Source organism: Anolis sagrei, chromosome 5, assembly GCF_037176765.1.
Source record: "Anolis sagrei isolate rAnoSag1 chromosome 5, rAnoSag1.mat, whole genome shotgun sequence".
Classification (NCBI taxonomy): domain Eukaryota; kingdom Metazoa; phylum Chordata; class Lepidosauria; order Squamata; family Dactyloidae; genus Anolis; species Anolis sagrei.
In genome coordinates this window covers 107647690-107669539 of record NC_090025.1, presented here as the reverse complement: position 1 = coordinate 107669539, position 21850 = coordinate 107647690, and the positions used below count along the sequence as shown (strand labels likewise).

The following is a 21850-nucleotide window of genomic DNA, read 5'->3' as shown; positions in this document are numbered from 1 at the left end:
TAAAAAGGCAGCAGAGATGAAGGAGAAATGACAGTTTTTACAATAGTTGGATTTAATAGCAAGAGCCTCCAAGGATCTGTTTTATGAGCTTGAAAAGTGTGCTTTCCGGCTTTTCCAGAAATGTTCTGGAGCTTTGTTGAGTTCTGGTTTTTCTGATTATATAGCATGATTAAAGAAAAGGCATAGCAAAAACTTATAAATGATTATGGGATTTTTACTTTAGCAAAAAATAATAAAGTAGGAGGGCATGACAACGATATATGAAAGTATGTATTGCAGAATTTGCTGACCAGTCAGCGGTTTGAATCCATGGGAGGGGGTGAGCTCCCGCTGTTAACCCCAGCTTCTGCCAACCTAGCAGTTTGAAAACATGCAAAGGTCAATAAGTATCACTCCGGCGGGAAGGTAACAGCACTCCACGCAGTCATGGTGGCCACACGACCTTGGAGGCGTGTACGGACAAGGGCCGGCTCTTTGGAATAGAAATGGAGATGAGCATCATCCCCCAGAGTTGGACTCAACTAGACTTCATGTCAAGAGGAAACCTTTACCCTTTTATTGCATGAACAAACTAAATAAACAATTGTTTTTTCTTTCCCGACATAATAAAAGCACAATAAACCTCCAATAAAAGCCTTCCGAAAGGATAAGGCCTCTTATGATTTGTAAACTGGTTCAACAACAAAAAGCAAAGAATACAAATACGTTGTCAGACCTCACAGAAGATTAATGAGGTCTTTCAGAAAATTAAATTTGGAGCAGAATTTTTAACTAAATCCATAAATAAACTGGAGTTGGGGGAGCAGTGAGATAGTTATGTTTGCTGATGGCACAAAGTTTGAGCATGTGAAAACAAAAATGGATTGTGATTAACTCCACAAGAATATCTTCAAATTGGGGGTTGGACTGGATGACCCACGAGGTCTCTTCCAATTTTATGATTCTATGCTAGTATCTATGGAGCTCCCGGTGGCGCAGTGGGTTAAAGTGCTGAGGGTAATAGTATGAAAGTTGGGTCCGAAAGCTCTGACCCTTATATTCTTTCCGCTTCACTCCTCGGGGAGCGCTGTTTGTGCAACTCAGAACGGAACACATATAATATAGAAGGAACGTAAGAGTCATTTAATGGTAAAACCGTAACCCTTACGCGAACCCTATGCCTTATCCTAACCCTGACCCTTAACCCTAATCCTAACCCAAACCCGAAACCTTACCCTAAACCTAAGCCTAACCCCTAAGTCTAATTCTAATGCTCATTCTAACCCTTGCCCTATCCCAAACCCGAAACCTAACCCTAAACGTTATCCTAATCCTCCACTCCTTTCTATCCTTCCACAAACTTGAAGTATATTCCCGCCCTCACTGTGCCGCCCCCCCCCCCCTTTGCGGAATGTGCGTACCGCTCGGAGCTTCCGGACTGAGCTATCATACTATCACCACGCTGAGCTGAATCCGGGGAGCGGCGTGAGCTCCAATTGTTAGACCCAGCTTCGGTAACAGTACGGGTCCAGAAGCTCTGAGCATTATGCTGTTTCCATTTTGCTCCTTCAGGAGCGCTGTTTGTGCAATGCAGAATGGAACACAAATATTATAGAAGGATTGTAAGAGTTCTTTAATGGTAAAACCTGAGCCTGAACCCTTACCCTAACCTTTAACCCTAACCCAAACCCTTACCCTAAACCTTATTCTAACACTCCCCTCCTTTCTATCCTTCCACCAATTGCAACTATGAAGTATATTTCCACCCTCAGTGTGCCGCTCTCTCCTTCCCTTATTCACAACTGCCGTTGCGGAATGTGCGGAATGCTCAGAGCTTCCGGACCCAGCTATCGTACTATCACCCCAGCTTCTGCCAACCTAGCAGTTCGAAAGCATGCAAATATGAGTAGAGCAATAGGTACCGCTCCGGTGGGAAGGTAACGGCGCTCCATGCAGTCATGCTGGCCACATGACCTTGGAGGTGTCTATGGACAACGCCGACTCTTCGCCTTAGAAATGGAGATGAGCATCAGAGTCGAAAGCCTTTACTTTACCTTTCCAAAGCTAAATACGTATATTTTTGGCTGGAGTGACAGTGAAAAAATGTACCTGTTCCGACTTAGATAGAAATTCAACTTAAGCACAAACCTACAGAACCTTCATTGTCCACTAGCTGTCCCCTGCCATGTGTTACTGTGGCCCAGTTTGGTGATCTGGAAAATAAACAGAAAGTGTTGGTTTCTAAAATATGTAATTTCTTTATGCTTGTGTTGATGTAGAGATTGTCTGGTTAGCCTACTCTGAAACATGCAACATATAATTTGTTTAGGGGTCCCTTTCACATCTATCATACTATGTGTGTGTGTGAATCATATCTATCTCTCTATATCTATGGCTGGATGTCTCTTTGTCAGGAGGGCTTTGATTACGTTTTCTTGCCCTGGTGAAGGGAGTTGGATTGGATGGCCTTAAGTATTTTCTGTTGGTCATGGGGGTTTGCCCAATTCTATCGTTGGTGGGATTCAGAATGCTCTGTGATTGTAGGTGAACTATAAATCCCAGTAACGACAACTCCCAAATGTCAAGGTCTATTTCCCCCAAACTCAATCTGTGTTCATGTTTGGGCATATGGAATATTTGTGCCAAATTTGGTCCAGATCCAACATTGTTAGAGTCCACAGTGCTCTCTGGATGTAGGTGAACTACAACTCCCAAACTCAAGGTCAATGTCCACCAAACCCTTCTAGTGTTTTCTGTTGGGTCATGGGAGTCCTGTGTGCCACGCTTGGTTCAATTCCATCGTTGGTGGAGTTCAGAATGCTCTTTGATTGTAGGTGAACTATAAATCCCAGCAACTACAACTCCCAAATGACAAAATCAAATTTTTTGAGTGACGGTCACTCCTTGGGGTCTTGTGACCAAATTTGGTGTCAATTTGTCCAGCGGCTTTTGAGTTATGTTAATCCCACAAACGAAGATAACATTTTTATTTATATTAACTTGGGAACTGCCTGTATACAGTTGAGAAACGCCCTGAGAGCCAAGTGCTCGCCTCCAACCCGCCTGAAAAGCAAGGTATCAGTGGAGAGCCTTGGGGGCGGAGCTAACCCCGGAGGGGGCGTGGCTTGAAAAGGAGGCCGAGCTACGTAAGCGCGGCCCGGGCCTGCCTTGCCTCCGCGCGTGCGCACTTTGCAGAGCCCAAAGTCCGCCGTCCAAAGCGCCTGCAAGCGCAGGATGCCGCTCTTCCATGTCTCCCTCGATACTCACTTCCGCCCTGGCTCCTTTCCGCTTCCGGGGCTGTGTTTGGCGAGGGGAAGGCGGAGCCTCGCCACCACCACAGCCTCCGCTGCTCGGTAACCAGTCGCTGAGGGAGGCGACGCCGCTATCACTACCACCACCAGCACCATCAGCAGCATGTCCGGCAGCAGCAGCAGCAGCGCCGCCTCAGCCGCGGCCTCGCCTCCCGCGCAGCCCCCGCCGCCGCCTCCCCCGCCGCCTCCCCCTCCGCCGCCGGAGCCGCAGCCCCAGCCTCCGCCGCCGCTGCCTGAGTCGCCCTCGGCCGCCGCCGAGCCGGAGCTGGTCTCGCTCATCCTCAACCGCCTCAAGAGCCAAGGCCTCTTCGACCAGTTCCGCCGCGACTGCCTGGCCGATGTGGACACCAAGGTGGGCGCCGCGGAGAAGGAGGGAGGGAGGGAGAGAGAGATGCCCCTCGCTAGGCCTCGCCCTTCTTGGTCGGGCGCTGCTTTCTGCCTCAGCTAGAAGCTGCTACTGCTGGTGCTGCTTCAAGCTGAGGGGAGCCAGAGCCCTTCCTGCTGCTAGGTTCAGTTTCCCGCCAGGATGCCTTCCTTGGCAGGCATAGTGACAGGGCCCGCTCCCTGGGTTGTTTTACTTCCAAGTGGGCGTGGTTACTAGGACGTGTGCTCTCCATAAACAGCTGATAACACAGCCCAGCCACATACACGCACACACAGTGTCTTGGGCCCCTTCCAAACAGATGAATAAAATCCCACATTTTCTGCTTTGACCTGGAATATATGGCTGTGTGGACTCAGATCATAGAGTTGGAAGAGACCTCATGGGCCATCCAGTCCAACCCCCTGCCAAGAGCAGGAATATTGCATTCAAGGCACCCCTGACAGATGGCCATCCAGCCTCTGTTTAAAAGCTTCCAAAGAACGAGCCTCCACCACACTCCGGGGCAGAGAGTTCCACTGCTGAACAGCTCTCACAGTCAGGAAGTTCTTCCTCATGTTCAGATGGAATCTCCTTTCTTGTAGTTTGAGGCCATTGTTCCACGTCCTAGTCTCCAGGGAAGCAGAGAACAAGCTTGCTCCCTCCTCCCTGTGGCTTCCTCTCACATATTTATACATGGCTATCATATTTCCTCTCAGCCTTCTCCAGGCTAAACATGCTCAGCTCCTTAAGCAGCTCCTCATAGGGCTTGTTCTCCAGACCCTTGATCGTTTTAGACACATTCCAGCTTATCAATATCTCTCTTCAATTGTGGTGCCCAGAATTAGACACAATATTCCATGTGTGGTCTAACCAAGGCGGAATAGAGGGGTAGCATGACTTCCCTGGATCTAGACACAAGGAAGGAGTTTCCACCACACTCCGAGACAGAGCATTCCAGTGTGGAACAGCTCGTATGGTCAGGAAGTTCTTCCTAATGTTCAGGTGGAATCTTCTTTCCTGTAATTCCTCCTCCTGGCTTTTATTGCATACACCACATCTGATCTAAATTCTCAGATAAGGTTAATAATCATAATTTTATTTTTCATCCACCATTCCTCATAGTTTGATAACAAAACAGAGGTGCTTGCCATCAAGGATCCTATTCTAGGGGAGGAGGTGTGTCAACCAGTTCTGGGTGAGGTTACACTCCCCTGAAAGACTGTGTTTACACCTTGGGACAGATTCTCCTGGATCTGTCTCTCCAAATGTCTACCATGTAGATGCAACTGTTAGGAGTACTTATTCGCTTTTACTGATACACCAGCCATGTCCCTTCCTAGATTTGGAGGACCTTAATGTGGTAGTGCATGCAGGTGTTTTGGACTAACTCCCAGAAATCCCAGCCAGTTTATCATATCTTAGGAATTGTGGGAATTGACGTCCAGAACACATGGAGGGCCAAAGTTTGCCCATGGCTGTCCTAGAATCTATGGGACCAGAGGTGGATGTCTGCTTTGGATATTTCATAATGATACCTGTGATAACAAGATGTAACATGATTTTTGTTCCTGGGTTATAAATGTCATTTCTTAATTGGTTCTATCATAGAACCATGAAGAATATCTATTAAACTGTAAAAACTTTGTTTTTGCGGGACATCCTGCAACAAATTTTGCTCTAGTTTTTCATTGAATGTCACCTAGAGTCGCAACCTAGTTTGCGCATCATAGTTTGCAGCAGCCACAAAAATGAAGTTTCTGGAGTAGAACAAGTACTTTCATAGTAAGTATCACACAGTTAAACAGAAAAACAGAAAATAACACTTTCAAACCAGGAACAGATTTTTTTTCAAATTTTGTTACATAGTTTTTCAGTAGTGTTATTCCCCAAAGGTTTATGGCTCCAAAACCTGCTTCTAAAAATTTAAACTGTACAAGCGAAAACTCTGCAATTTTGAGTGATTATACAAATTGGCAAACAGGTAAAATGTATGCTGTTACTCTTATGTTTGTTAAACCTCTGGTTGTTGTTGTTTTTGCTGCAAATTTCCTTAACAGTGATTTTTGTTGTGGTAACCCTGTAAATGTGAGATCTCCCAGACCCCCTCTCATTATTCGTGCTCCTCAGGTCTGGCAAACTCAGAGCCATTACTTCGTTGATTAGGTCTAGTCTGCAGTGGTCTTCCTCTTCTCTCACTGCAACCCATTTTACCAAGTATCATCTTTCCTAATGAGTGATGTGATCTCATTATACTCTCAAAGTACAGTAACTTTGTCCAGTCATTCTGGTGTCTAGGGAGAGTTCAGGTTTGAGTCTCTCTCAGACCCATTTATTTGTCTTTATGAACTTGATTTTTTTGTGCTGGCTTCCTTCACTAGCCAGCTTTATAACCACTCATAGAATTCAGAATTGGACTGACCTGGACAACCCTGCCTTTGGAATTCAGTGACACATCTTTACACTTGAGGGTCTTATCGAGTTTCTTCGTAGGGAGTCTGTCATGATTTCTTGCCTACAGCATCCGTTTTGATTTGTGACTCGGCCAAAGTATAGCATCCAGTTCACCATACAGTTTAGAATTGTACATTGTTTGGACCATTATTATTGTTTTCTTAACTTTCCCCTATAACCCTATTTTTGCACTTTCTTCCTAGGGCTTTCTTCAACAGTTGTTTCAAGTCTTCACTGTTAATTTTCTGCTGTTAGTGTGATATCATACATGCATCTTAAACTATTGATGTCTTTTCTTCCAATTTCCATATCTTCTTTCTCTTAAGTCAAATCCAGCTTTTCATTTGATGTGTTCTGCATGCAGATTAACAGGCTGATATAATGCACTCTTACCAGATCTCATTGCTTACTTAAATTTACTTTGGTTTATTAAACCTGATGCTCAAAAGCATTGTTTATCATACTTTAGAGCAGAGGTTGACAATTGTGTTCCTCTGGCTCCCACTTGTTTTGGTCATCATCACTAGCTGTGAGAGTTTATTGGATCTGTAGTCCTTAAAACATATGGATAGCCACAATAACCCCATCCTGTTTTAGAAGCTGTGGCTGAAGGATAATGAAACAAGTTGGGTAAAAAGTACTGTGGCAAATTTTCAGTTTTTACGATAGTTAGAGATAGGTGAGTTCATTACTTATTGAGCTTATTCTGTGGTTGGGTGGTCAAAAATGAATAGCCTTTAAAATATTTTTTAACTAATTTTTTCAAAGAATGTTAATATATTTTGTGGTTATTCAGATTATTTAATATTAATAGTCAGTTAACCTAGACTTCTATAAAGTACATTAATTTGAAGGAGACCATAATTAAGAATTGTAATTTTAATGAATAATTTCTCACATAAACATATTGTTGCGCTGTCTTTATGAATATAAATATTTCAGTTTCATCTGATGATAATAAAGAGTTCTAGTTTTTTCATCAATTGTCAAATCCTGTGTAAACTAACTAGTTGTGAGATTTCTATTTCTCTTCACTGCTTTATTTTTGTGAGGTCTCAAAGCAAAATAAAGAAGAAAGGACCAATACTAATCAGAGATAGAGGGCAGCATTGTATGCTATGATATTTTCCATGTACTCATACTTAATTTCACAAGCTGTCATGGCTGCTGATCATAAATGAGACATTATATGGCAATACTTAAAGCAGCCCTTTCTAAATGTAAAAAAGGAAAGTGTGGAAACCATGCATTGCAATAGAGATATGCTGCAGGATTTTTCTAAGAATGAAACCTGTTAGGACAAGTTTTGGGGAATCAGTTTCCAGTCAATCAATTATACGGGAGAATGACGGATAACTAATAGTCTGGGTAATTATAGTGTAGCATGGTACAGTGGTAAAAGCTATACTGTTATTAGGAAATACATGGAAAATCAGTGGAGTTTGATTTAAATTCCCTTTCTGCTCATTCCAATTTAAACTGCTTTGATTTACTGTATTCACAAGTAATGCTTGTCATTGTTGCATTCTTTGAGAACTGGCCTTTAGTGCTCTTTTAAATAGTTTAAAATTACTCTAGCTGGACGTGCATGAGAAATAACAGAATGTATTTGTACACTTTTAGTTGTGTTTATATCTTACATTTCTCCCCAAAAGATGAGGCGAGAGGGATTAGACACAACTCACAGTAATATTCAATAAAATCAAAACAAAATTACATCACATATTAAATTTAAATGAAATCAAATGTACAATTTAATACAATTAAAAACTTAACTTTGAAACTTTTGTATGGAAAATACAGCATCTGTCTGGTAGCATGCGTATTCAGTTGCCAAAAGTCTGCTTGCTCAAAACTTGTTTGCTGAGGACTTTGAGGACAATATTGCTTATATTCACTTTGTCCCAGGTGCCACTTTACATTCAGTTAATCCAGAGAGGCGTCTACTGTTCCATGGTGTTTGGTTTGTTTCAGAGGTCGCAGCTTGAAAGTATAGCCAGGGTGCATAAATATTCTTCCTACAACTTATGAACAGAACAATTCAATTTCATGGTTCAACTTTTAGGGAGGAACTGGCTCCTTTGAAACATTGAAAAAAAGCAGCTGAATGAATGAATACAAGACATTTGCCTTGAATTAAGAGGACTATACTATTATCTAGTAGTCAGTTGCAAATAAACATTGAGCATGGTGATTGGTTGCCCTGGTTGGATACCAGTAGTTCTCTGGGTCCATTTCAATCAAACATCTTACTTGGGTTTGGAATTGCAGGTGTTACCTAAATAAATGTCCGCTACTGCAAGCCTTTGGTTCTACTGAATCTCCTGACAACATATGGTGTATATACTTGTCTCTGAATTGTTCTTATGGATGAATTGACCCAAAATTATGTAATTTACTCTGACCCATGATTAAGTCAGGGGCAAAATACAGGGGCACGTAGCAAACAAATCTTTTTCTCCTTTTAAAAATTCTTAGAAGGAGCATACATAGGGAGATTTCAGGAGAAGGGGGGATATGTTAGTTAGTTTGAGGAGTTACAGTTGGGAAGGGGGGTGTAAATTGCACTGCTGATCTTAAAATATCTAAATCTATACAAATCATGATAGGGAAGGAAATATTAATGAAGAAAAAATGAGGGTGTGGAAAAGAGCAAGGAAAGCAACCTGCCTCTATTAGGGACCCAGGGTGAAGGCAGTTAGAAGTAGAGGCAAAATGTCCCTCTTGGCATGGCATTTCATTTCCCTTCCCTTGCACAAAGTGGACTGGAGGACATGCTACTACATGGCTCTGGAGAGGTGCTTTGCCCAGGACCAGGGACAAGAGTGGAAGTAAATAAAGAGCAAGACAGATAGATGATCCTTTTCACTCTGGCATCTGCTGTTCTGTTCCACCTCAAGTGCACAGAGCTTAGTGAGCTGTTGTCATCTGTTTCCAGAATTGACTTGTGGATAAGCTGACCCAGATTCTAGCCTACATTTTATACATTTTTTCCCCAATTTTAGTCAAAACGCAACATAATTATTGCAGTGTCATTGTAGGTTGGCTTTTTGAAGGGGGAGTGGACTGCAAGCACAATTTATAAGTAGCTTCACTCCTGAATGACTGATTACAGCCCCCCCCCCCATGCTTTTAGTAAATGGCACTGGTTAAAAGTATCTTGCTGTCCCTTAACTTTATTGTTTATTTAATATATGAATTTTGTTTGCTATAGTAATTTCTGTAATTTCTACATCTCATTCCTTTTTATTTATGTTCATTTGAAGGCTACCTTAAGAGTCTTCCATGTCACAGTGGGGTGGTAAATCCCCCTTCTTGTTTTACTCGTTATGGAACTGTCTGATGTGCTGAATGTTTCCCAGCACCTTGGATAGCTCCTATAACACAGGAACTAAGTATTGAAATGGATTTATGACCTCACTAGCATAGGAGTCTCCAGCTGCCCTGGACCTTTTGCCCATATAATGTCTAGATAAACATACACTCAGTAAAAGCAAAGGGCAAATCCTTGCCTTCAGGAACATGACATGCTGACCTAATTTCCTACATTTGATGTAGAAATTACTGAGTGAAGAATGTGTCTTATGGCTGCAATGTTACTAACTTCTTAAGTTGTTCTCATAGTTTATCCAACATTTTTATCTCCTATATTTTTGAGTGGACAGGATAGTGGCTCAAGATAATAATAAAGTGGGATATTAAAACAAATATTTACTTTTTCTAAGGAATGGCCAAATATTTAATTCTATTTTTGTATTGTGGAATTTAATAATAACTAATATATCTAACAAATGGTATTTTATATTTCAAACTTTATTATTGTAATTACTTTTAATGATTTTTTTCTGTGTATTTGTAATATGTATTTTATATGTCACTCAGTGGTCCGTTGACTGTAATAAAAACTGCTGTTGAATTCATCAGGGCATTGCTATTAACTGTTATTTTTGGATTCTGACCAAAACATAAAGCAATGTTTAATAAGCCATCACATTGCACCTTCTGCATCAGTGGAAAGCTAGGGAGCTTTCCACAGATTAGAATATATGTGTTTGTGATCCCCCCATCCCCAAACTGGATCTGTAAGGATGTCAAAATTGTGTCATATTTTTGAATGCCAAAGGTGGAAAACTTCACAAGCATCTTGCATGTTTACTTTCAGCCAGCGTATCAGAACTTAAGGCAACGTGTGGACAACTTTGTTTCCAATCATCTGGCAACTCATACATGGAGTCCTCACTTGAACAAGAACCAGCTAAGAAACAATATTAGGCAACAAGTTCTCAAGTAAGTTTCAGTCTTACAAGTTTGCCATGCCCTGTTTATACAGGGGCAGACAGGTGATAGTTATCTTGGGAGGTAGCAGTAGGGTAACATCTTGTTCACATGAAGCATCCTTAACTTTAATATCAGTTTGAGGTGGGGCACTGCTTCTTTGAAAAATGCCTATGACAATATACAGTACTATCATGCTCTGGTCAAAAGTCCACATTGGCAACAAGGGAGGGGGTAGCAAAAATCACTCCCCCATTTTTTTCTTCATTGTGGACCTTCTGCTGGATCCCAGTTCCTTTTATGTGGAGGCATATCTAGATTTATCCACTATGCTCTGAAACATATTTCACTATAATAATTTTTTGGTTCTATGCAATGAGGCTAATAGCAAAACATTTTACTTTCCTGGTATATTTTAACTTTCAACACACTTCATTTACACCTTATGTTTTGTGAAAAGGGCCTTTTCTGCTTTGAGTGAGCAATTCATAACATGGTTGCACTCTTTAAATAACTCAAAGACTGTCTCGGAGAGGAGGATGCAGGCCTGTCCTCCGCTGCCTTAGAGGGTGCAGCCAAGCCTATTGGTTTTAAGTTGTAGTAGAATAGATTTTGGTTGAAAGTTGGAATAAAAAATAGTTTAGCAGTGGTACCAATTGCCTATGGTAGGATGTCTTTCTGTGGATATCTTGAAAAAGTGACTGGACAGCTACTTGCTGAGGATACATTACCTGAGGATTCTGCACCGATTGTACTTAATGGCCCATAAGTTCCTTTCCTATTCTAAGTTCTAGGATTGTAAAACTTCCCCCCATGAACCCCTGCAAAATGCGAGTGATAATTCTCGCATAGTTTACCTTATATAGTTATAGGATTACCAAAAATGTACATAAAGAGACTTGTATCTTGAGAGATCATACAGTGTGCCCTTGAGATTGATTGGGGTTTGATTCTAGGATACCAAAATTAATGAGGACACCCCTTAATTAAATTGGTAAAATCAATGTTTGGAAAACTGCGGGAAGGAGGAGAGAATATGTTCAAGCTGTGGATGTTGAATTTGTGAATACAAAATCCATGGATACGGACGGCCACCTGTATCTTATTGTTATGTATGGAGTCTCCTTTTTAGATATATACTAAATTATTAGGAGAACTTCCTAAACAGAAAGAGATGCTTCTCTGTTGTCCTTGCATTTTAGATCTGGAATGCTAGAATCTGGGATTGACAGAATTATTTCTCAAGTTGTGGATCCAAAGATCAACCATATATTCAGGCCACAAGTGGAAAAGGCAGTCCATGAGTTTTTAGCCACATTAAATCACAAAGAGGAAGCCAGTCCCAGCACAGCACCACCTGAAGAAAAGCCAGAGGCTTCTGTTTTGATGCAAGGTATTTCTTCCCATTGTCTTTGATAAAACTTACATGCTGCAGAGGGGCTTCCTGATACTTGTTTCAGTGAATATAAAGATGTTTCTAAGAATTAAGAAAGGAAATTTCAGCCTCCTGGTCCTGAACATTAACATTTGGAAATGATTTCAAGCAATTTCTGTGAAACCAGTTCCCAAACAAACATGCAAAGGGCTACCCTTTCTGCATCCTTCAAAACAGAAAAAAGTTTGACCCTTTTTAATTGATCTTCAGAAAATGTGCTGAGAATCGTATAATTTCTAACTCCATTAGAATAGGTTTAACAACTTGAAACTGAATCCAGGCAAGAAAAAGGACATGGATTGCAGTGTGAAAGAAAAGGCAAACCTAGTCTAGATGGGATCCCACTTTTTCTAAATAAACAGTTTATTGCTTTTGAATTACTGCTTGTTATATCTTTGATTCATAAATATATTTTAGTTATGCCTAGGAGTGCCCACTGCATTTAATTTATGAAGTCACATTAATAATAGCAACCTTAGAAGTTAGTGTGATACAGAGATATCTGTGTCCCAGTAATCAATAAAGTTATTGTTATCACCTCTGCAGTGACTACATTGCAGAACTCTTAGGTAGTTGATGCAAGATACAGTGCCTGCTTCTTCCTAAAGTAAAGTATGTTTCCTGGTCTGCACTAATATCTTCTTTACTTTTATCACAGTCCAAAGCAAGAATTAGTAATTATTAACAATTTTCAGGAACAGAAAACAAATGGTTTACTATTATGAACATTTTATAAGGTTACATTAAATTTAATCAACTTTAAAATTAGCCAAAAGAATACAGTTCTTTAAAATCCTACAGCACTTTTTGTAGACTACCAATTGCATGCAAGAGAAAGGAGCAAGCATATATATTCAGAAGGCATTGCCACAGGAAGAGGTCATTATATGAAGGAGCTATTTCTAGTTGTTTGGCATCTTAATAGCAGGTTAACCAGTAGGATCTTAAGATAAAAGCTAGCACATCTGAGTAAATGCAATCCATGAAAGCACTAACATCAAACTATTTAGGGCTCTAAAGGTAAAAACAGCACATGTAATTTAGTCTGGAAACACACTTCCCAGCCATTGCAGCTGGCACACATTTATCTGTATAACCCCAAGATAGAGTTTATATGCATGGAACATTCTGTGTTGCTTCAAAAGAAAATATGAATACAGCAGCCATGGAACAGAACAGAAGTCTCAAAATGTCTTCTGAGAATACTTGGATAGCTGGGCTACTTTAGGCAGCATGCATCCATAGATCCTACCCAGTGGGGCAGTTCGGAAGGATACCATGGTCACAGGCAGTCAAGTCACTGAATGTTCAGAAAGAGCTAACAGCCCCTCCCCCCCCCCCCGACCCGCCGGCCATTTCCCAGGACAAGATATTCATTCTGGGAGGCACAGCTCAGCTGTTTCTGCCTCATAATCCAGTCTGAATCATGATTGGAAAAGATTCAAGTAACAGATATTCTCGAAAACAAGTATTTTTTCCCCCACAATCTACTACACACTCCAAAGCATGTCTCAGAAGTGAATGGATAGACACATGTATATTTTTCCCCCAGAACAGACCTTACTATTGCCTCCTTCAGAATGATAGCCATAATTCCCTAATTCATATAAATGTTTTATTGCTTCCAAAATCTATGGGCCCAGTCCTACCCCAAGAGAGTGTAAAAGTCAGGCTGGACAAAGATCTACAACATGGATTGCTAGGTCTCAGTCCTTCCAAGAAGCTTGTCCATAACCTCTGATTGTAGAATGTGCAGTGACCATACAGTGACGTTTTTGTATCCAAAATGCATCACAGATTGATCACTGCAAACCTTCAAGGGTTCTCCATAGTTTACACCAAGACATTTATTCAACAGGAACCTTACCACGCAAAATAACTATTCCAATTGCAATTGTCTGAATGCTGTGATGTACAACATGTTTCACGTGATTATGCCATATATATTAGCAAGACAGAAATACAGTGAATGTTTACTGAAAACACAAGAAATGTCAAAAGTCGCTGATGTTTTAGGAAGACCATCAATAGTAGAACTGCCAGGAAAGATCATAACTTACCAGTTGTCTGTTATTTGTTGCAACATATATTAACATTTCTCAGCCTATACAATGTTGAGCTCTTTCTTTAGAAAATAAAATAAATATTTTTGTTGTAGCATCTGAAATACATGCAAGCAAGAGAAAATATTAATATGATTGTTTTTCTCTTTTCATCAAAGGAGTTTCTTCTACCATTCCAAGTGCAAGTGTAGCTAATGATGCAATGTCCATTTTGGAAACAATCACATCTCTAAATCAAGAAGCAAGTGCGGCAAGGGCTTCTACAGAAGCAGCAAATGTAAAGACCAATGACAGAGTTTCAAAGAGAGTCCTATCTCAGCTGAGTATTGATGGCACTATTGAGAAAGACCGAAATACTGATGATCTGCCGGATGAAGAGAAACCATCTTGTAATTCTATGGAAGAAAGCCTTGAACCTGTAGCAAACAGTGAAAATGTAAATAATTTGTTTTCTTCCAACGAAGAAGGGAAAACTGTATCAAAAGATATGAACAATGTGGTTGATCCAGTCAAGGAAATTGTGCAGGAAAGTGAGGAACAGAAAAGTAAACCGATGGATAAATGTGATAAAAAACCTGAACATTTAGAGAAAGGAGAGAAGAGAAAAGAGAAAAAAGAAAAACCCGAGAAAAAGATGGACATCTCTAGAAAGCCTGGTGATGATCTAAAAGGAAGAGAAGAAAAGACAGGAAAAGACAAAGAGGCAGAATCATTAAAATATTTAGTTCCGGAAAAGAGCAGCAATAAGCACAAAGCAAATGGAAGTACAAAAGAAGGTATAAACATCATAAATATTTCTTACAGTATGTGTGAGCTGGAGCTAATGAAATTGAGAGGTAGTTTTTGTTTGTTTAGAAAGCAATGTAATGAACAATCAAATGCCAGAAACAGCATTTTGTTACATAGAGTAGTGACATATTTCTTTGATATGCAAACAAATAGTAGATTTTAAAGATACTGCTGCCTTCCTTGACATACATGGTACATGAGAATTTTGCTTATTTTAACAATTTAGATAACCAATTCATTTAGATGCTACTTCAGTTCATTTTATTTCTTGATTATGTTTATTTTCCTACTGTATATACCAGAAGCCTTTCTGTTAATTTCCTTCCTGTTTAAATATGTTTAAACTCATTTCTAATTTCCATTAATAGTTCTAGAACACATTCATTTTTAAGGTAGCTAAAGTAGGATACATAATTTTAAAACTACTTGTAATCCTGTGTTTGCTGTCTTTATTGTCCTATCTAAATCATCTGGTACCTTTGCTTGGACTCCTCCTCTTTCTTGCCCCTAAAGTTGGCCTAGTTCCCACCCTTCTATTATTCTCACTCTGGTTTATTTTATTATATATTATAGAATTTTGCAGCTTTTAACAGCATTTTTCACTGTATGCACATCCTTTGTCATCTTTTCATATTTTAATGTCCTACTGAAACGTTTTAATGCAGGTTTTTAGTGCAGCCAAAGGCCATCATTATCTTTTCAGCTGTAACCTGTTTGAGAGAAACGAGTTTAAAGATATTTGTACAATTTAGTGTTACCACACTTTGCCTTTTACTCAAATTTATAAAGAACAATGTGTGTTTACAGCCTTCTGTACCTCTCTTTCCGTTATATATTTGGGTTTACAGTGTAGCCTGCAAACAAGTTTTCTACTTGATTCTGCTCCTTAAAATTCCATAGTTGGGATTAAAAAGGCTACCCAGAGTATTCATTGAACTGCAGCTTTTTCACGCATGTGGACACATCTTTAGATCCCCTGTAGATAGAGGTGTTTGAAGATCGGGCTTTGGCAAAGCATTCCATGTGATCTGTGGCATGCAGACTGCTCTCACACAGACATGGAAATTTTCTTCTTCACTCACCTGTAAGGCTTTTAGTTTCTTAGTCTTTGTTTTAAGAAATCTCTGTCTGTCTTTTTGAACTAGCTTTGGAAGATTCTGACATAGATGAACTCAGTGATATTACTGTTAGCTCTGTGCACACCAGTGACCTTTCTTCCTTTGAAGAAGAGAGTGAAGATGAGGTTGTACTTTCCGACAGCACAGAAGAAGGAGAGATTGTTTCCGACGGTAAGGTAACATTCCAAAACCTGTACTGGGAAGAAAGCAAGATACATTTTCCTTTAATACAGCAAATTTCTGACATTTAAATGAGTAATGGTTTATATAGGTGGAGTACAAATGTACGGCTTAACTAGGATAGAGTCAAATGCATAAATTATCTGCAGCTCCCTTTAATATTCCATTAACAATGTGGAATCCTGTCAACAATGTGGATTTAAAAGAACCAAATGTATTGCTAAGATAGTGTAGGAAACTAATAAACAGGTTTTCAGTGAATTTAAGAGTTAATTGATCTGATCAGCTGCTTTTTGGACATAGTGTCAAAGCAAAAATTAGTGGACCAAACATGCATGTGAAAAGAGAAGGCACAAATTATTGTGATCTTTTGACATTGTATATCTCTGCCAGATCTTGTTGCCATTTTAAAATTTTCTTTTTGCTTTAATGGCAGTAGGAACACAGAAATTAGTTGGGTGCTATATTCTTTACTAACTTCATTATTGAGTCTTATATCAAATGTTTTAGTTCAGATATAAAAGGTGTGTTCATTAAATGTTTTAGTTTAAATATCAAAAAAGTGTGTTCAGAATTAAAGTTTCATTGCATTCATCCTTTTTCATTTGTGTATAATTCTAGTGGGATGCTTATCAAACCATATATTAAATACTAAAGTATTGTTCTTTTATTTCTGGCTGTTCCTATAGATCAGGGGTTTTCAAACTAAGGCCTGGGGGCCAGATACGGCCCTCCAAGGTTATTTACCTGGCCCTTGCTCAGGGTCAGCCCAAGTCTGAAATGACTTGAAAGCACACAACAACAACAACAATCCTATCTCATCAGCCAAAACCAGGCCCAGACTTCCCATTGAAATACCAATAAGTTTATATCTGTTAAAATTGTTCTTCATTTTAATTATTGTATTGTTTTAAGTGTTTTTTTGCACTACAAATAAGATATATGCAGTGTGCATTCATATTCATTCATAATTTTTTTTCAAACTATAATCCAGCCCTCCAACAGTTTGAGAGACTGTGACCTGGCCCTCTGTTTAAAAAGTTTTAGGACCCCTGCTATAGATCATCACAAATAAATCAATTACAGTTTTCATCAAGCAATTGTTGTTGAGAATGTAGGAGGTTGTTTTCTTAAAACCCACCTTGTGATATTACAATTTTCAGACTCCTTTGTAATGTATTTAAAAAAAATAGAGTTAATGTATACCTGGGGATATAGATGGGAGAATAAAGTTGGAAGCCAGAGGGGCTTTAGATAGATATGTAGTAAGATGGATATAGATAACTGGTTTCACATCAGTCTGCAGACCTTCTGACTAGCAGCAGCAACAGCTTTTAGACAGGGTATACAAGTGGCTTTGTTGCTTGCATGGGATACTGCCAGACCTATGGATCATAGGCTAAAATAAGCAGTTATCTTTCCTCTAAGTTGCTTTCTTGCTTTTACACTTCTCTAGATGAAGAAAAGGAACAGAATCAGGTTAAAACACAACAGGAGGCTAGTGTGGCTGATGATAAAAAACAAAAGTCTGGACGCCATGCATATGTACACAAGCCTTACCTTTACTCCAAGTATTATAGTGATTCTGATGATGAACGGACTGTGGAACAGCGTCGCCAGTCAGTAGTAAGTTGAATTGGAATCAGATTGCTGTTTACTCTGCTTTCATAACCAAGAAATGTTGTGGCAGATATTTATTTCCCCAGAATCAACACTTTTTGAATAAATGTGTTTTTCCCCTGACATTAGATAGTTTGAAGTTATCCAGTGTTGATATTTGTGGACTCCCAGAACACAGAACTACATGCCTATTATCCTTAGATACATCATCCTTTTCTAGGGATGATTACAGGTGAATAATTGTATGTACGCAATGGGGAGTCTTCTTCTATATATTTTGGGTACCAGCTACCTTTACTATAGCTTTATAGGAATTGAGGTCCAAAACATTTGGAGAATGAAATGTTCACAAAGCACCAATCCATCATGATCTTTACCTCTTAAGATGAGGGGAAGAATCAGGGATTCGTTACCTCTTCTACTCTTTCAACTAATAAGATGATTGGTTCTGTTGCATCATCATGCAAGCCCCTACATGTACAACTATTTATTTTCATATCTTATCCCCCCCCCCCCCCCAGAACAGAAATCCTTGAACTTGTTTCCATACTTTAGTGTTTTGTAAACAGTAAGTAAATTTAAGGCTGCGTGCACTAAAAAATTATTCACCTAGGATCATTTGTTTTGTGTTGCTAAAGGAACAATTCTAAGATGATTACACAATATGCAAACTGACTAATTCATATGTATTTCTTCAATTTTAAGATGCTATCGATTGTAAGATGCACCCTGATTTCAGTACCACCACCACCAATTAAAATACACAAGATATGCCTACACTTTTAAGACACACCCCATTTTAGGGAAGTTTATATATGAAAAAAGTACATCTTAGATTTGAAGAAATACAGTGATTCTCTTGCAATTTTCTTCAAATTTTACTTTAGAAATCTGCTTGTAATAGTTACAGGAAGAGAAGGGATTGTTTAGTAGGAAACATGTTTGATGTATGATGGCGAATGTGTTTTGTTCAAGAGGCATGAATTATATATTGGGAAACTTTAAAAACATGAATTGTTTATTAGGAGAATTAATCCATCCTGTTTTAAGTTAAAGCTGAATTTTGACATCAGTTCACATTCCTTGCTTTTACTTTGCAGTGATAGAATTGTTATAGAAAATGCAGCTCTAGTGTGGAAAGGGGGAATGAAAATTGTACAAACCATCTTCAATTGCCATTATGTACACATACATTTAAATGAAAAATGTCAGTTTTTATACACTGTGATCTCTGGTTCTTGAAGATGATGTTATCCTTGTGGGATTTGAAGCCATCCCTGGAGGTGAATGATGCCAATATTATTTACTTCAATAGAATTACATTACTCTCCATACATCTCATTCTTAAAAGTAAAGGTTTCCCTTTGACATTAAGTCTGGTCGAGTCCAACTCTAGGGGGTGGCACTCATCTCCATTTCTAAGCTGAAGAACCGACGTCCGTAAACGCCTCCTTGGCCATGTGGCCAGCATGAATGCATGGAGCTTCATTACCTTCCTGCCGAAGCAGTACCTGATGATCAACTCACATGTGCATGTTTTCGAACTGCTAGGTTGGCAGAAGCTGAGACTAACAACGGGAGCTCAACCCACTCCAAGGATTTAAACTACTGACCTTTTGCTCAGCAGGTTACGCAGCTCAATAGTTTCACCTGCTGCACCAGCACGGCCCTCTCATACTTTAGGATGGCATATTTCCTGTAAATTACATTGGCTTATAGAAGTATGTTCATCTATTGTTGCTCCATAATCCCGTAAAACTACATCCAAGGTGAATTAACAGTAACTTTTAAGAATTTTAGCATTTTAACAATTAGGATTTTATTATTTTGTATATTCTATGTTTGTTGCCTTGAGTGTTATTTGCAGTAAAAAGGTAGAATGTAAGCTTAATAAATAAATGTCTTGGTCTGATCCCCTCACACATAAAAATACTGTGTAGATACTTGTGAGGCTTCTCTGATCAGGTAGTGTTTTAGGTCAGCCAGCCTATTTAACTATTGTTGTTTTAAAGGTTTGAACCAATATATAGCCACCATATTTATATCGATAGATAGATATAAAAGACTACTGTGAAAAAAGCAAGTGCTTGAAGGGATTGTTGTGTTCTTTCTGGTGGTATTCCCTGATGTCTAGTTGTCTGGTGTTTCCAGGTGATCCCCTGTATTTCAGGGTAATTTCAGTGAGTATGAGAAAGAGAAATACAAGGGATCACTGCTTGAAGCAGGAGCTAAAAACATGTATGCACATTACTTTGAATCCCATCAGTTAAGCCCTTTTCTACTTTTTAACTTTAGGCTAAAGAAAAAGAAGAACGACTCCTAAGAAGACATCTCAACAGAGAAAAACTTGAAGAAAAGCGGAAACAGAGAGCTGCAGAAAAGACAAAAGTATCGAAAAGCGGAAATCAAGGTACTGATAAGTTCTATTAACACTTTTTTTGCTGTTTTCCGATTTAATTTTCCATTTTTTGCAAAATAAATAAAATAAAAATGTGCCTTAAAGTTTCACTGTGTCATTTTAGGTAAAAGCATTCAGAACTTAGAAGAGTCTTCAAGCAAAGGCCTTGAACAAAAAGCCAGTGGAGCCAGTATTAAGGATGCACTTAAGGAACAACACTTTTTGGAAAAGAAAGCAGCCTTAAGCAGGAAAAGAAAAAGAGAGTCAAGGTATTTCATTTTTTAATACAGGAATGGTTCATCCATATAGAATGGTCCAAGAATACTCTGAAATGTCTTACATTTTAGCTAAATTCCAATTAGGAGCTAGGACAGATAAACAATAGTGTCTCTTTTACTGTACTGCATAATTTGCTAAAGCTGAAGTAGTTTAATATGTTGAGAAAGGTATTCAAACATATCTTATCATAAGGTTACCTTATGCTATGACTTGTCAATGCAGTTTGCAATGATGATAATAATAACTTTATTTTTATATCCTACCTCCATCTCCCCGAAGGGATTCGGGGCGGCTTACAAGGGACATGCTCAGCAATTACAGATTAAAAACAAGCACAAAAATACAGTCAACATTTAAAAATAATAAAACATTATGATCAAACCAGTATCATGGCTGACAACAAAAGTGGGTTCGGGCTCAGATTTCCTAGAAGCAATTTTTCCTATGGAGCGCCAAGGGCCAGTGCGGCAAACAGAGGGCTGGGCTAGGAGGCAAATGGCCTTACCTTATTAAAGTGTTAGAAGTACTAGAGGGGATGTACCTTCAGAGGACCAATTAATTTTTCTATGGAATATAATATATTAAAAATAAAGGTACTTAGAAGCTGTCCAAAATATAAATGCATATTCTTAAAATCTCAGTACTCAAGTTGCAGAATATGTTATTGCCTTGCCTACCAGACTATATCATGACCCACAGTCTCAGAAAGTCAGGTAAACTTAATGGAGGGCCATAAAAGGCAAACTCTTCAATATTCTTTGTAAAGATAATGGGGAGAGCATCATACTTACTTCAAATTCAGATTTATTTAATAGTAGTAGACTATTTTAAAATATTAGCCTCAATTGCTATATCATTAAAATGTTTCAGACATGATGAAGAAGGCAGAAAGAAAAAACATGAACAACCTGAGGAAGACCTTGGAGAGCCTCTGAAAATAAACGAAGTAAGTCCTATTTTGAAAAACGTTAATAACTCTCAGAGCTGTAGTGCTGTTAGATTGAGTTGTGCAAATTGTGTAAGTTACAAATATAAGAACTTTGACCAATAGTGATTACACATGGCATTCCGTACGTTATCATCAGTTTTCTAGTTTATTATGTCATTTAATTTGTTATTTCGTACATTTATTATATTTAGCAGTACAGGTTGAGGAATTACCCATCAAAAGTGCTTGGGACCAGAAGTATTTTGGATTTTTGGAATATCTATATTTTCATCTACGTATAAAATGAAATGCCTTGGAGATGTGACCCAAGTTTAAACACAAAATTCATTTATATTTCATATATACATTTTATATTTCATATACACCTTATATACATAGCCTGAAAGTAGCGTCATGCAGAATATTTTAATGTTGTTCATAAAATATTTTGTACATTGAACTATCAGAAAACAAAGTGTCACTATCTCAGCTTCTTAGGTGGACTATTATGAATTTTGAAGTATTTTGGATTTCCAAATAAAGAATGCTCAAACTGTACTGTGTAATAGGTTTTTAATAATGCTATTGTCCGAAGAATAAAAATACTAACAGCTGACTGGAACAGTTATGAAATGTTCATGTTAAAGCAGAAATTCATTC

General features: G+C 38.8%; 1 protein-coding gene across 1 annotated transcript in view; it reads left to right on the top strand.

The window, feature by feature from the left end:
• The first annotated feature begins 3248 nt into the window (after positions 1-3248).
• Positions 3249-21850, top strand: part of BOD1L1 (biorientation of chromosomes in cell division 1 like 1) — a 47343-nt gene continuing 28741 nt past the window's right edge. Inside the window, exons 1-9 of the mRNA XM_060777964.2 lie at positions 3249-3642; positions 10268-10392; positions 11583-11773; positions 14037-14654; positions 15813-15956; positions 17422-17591; positions 19881-19995; positions 20108-20252; positions 21133-21208. Coding sequence (XP_060633947.2) covers positions 3394-3642; positions 10268-10392; positions 11583-11773; positions 14037-14654; positions 15813-15956; positions 17422-17591; positions 19881-19995; positions 20108-20252; positions 21133-21208 — 1833 coding nt within the window. The 5' untranslated portion in view covers positions 3249-3393. The remainder of the gene's footprint in view (positions 3643-10267; positions 10393-11582; positions 11774-14036; positions 14655-15812; positions 15957-17421; positions 17592-19880; positions 19996-20107; positions 20253-21132; positions 21209-21850) is intronic.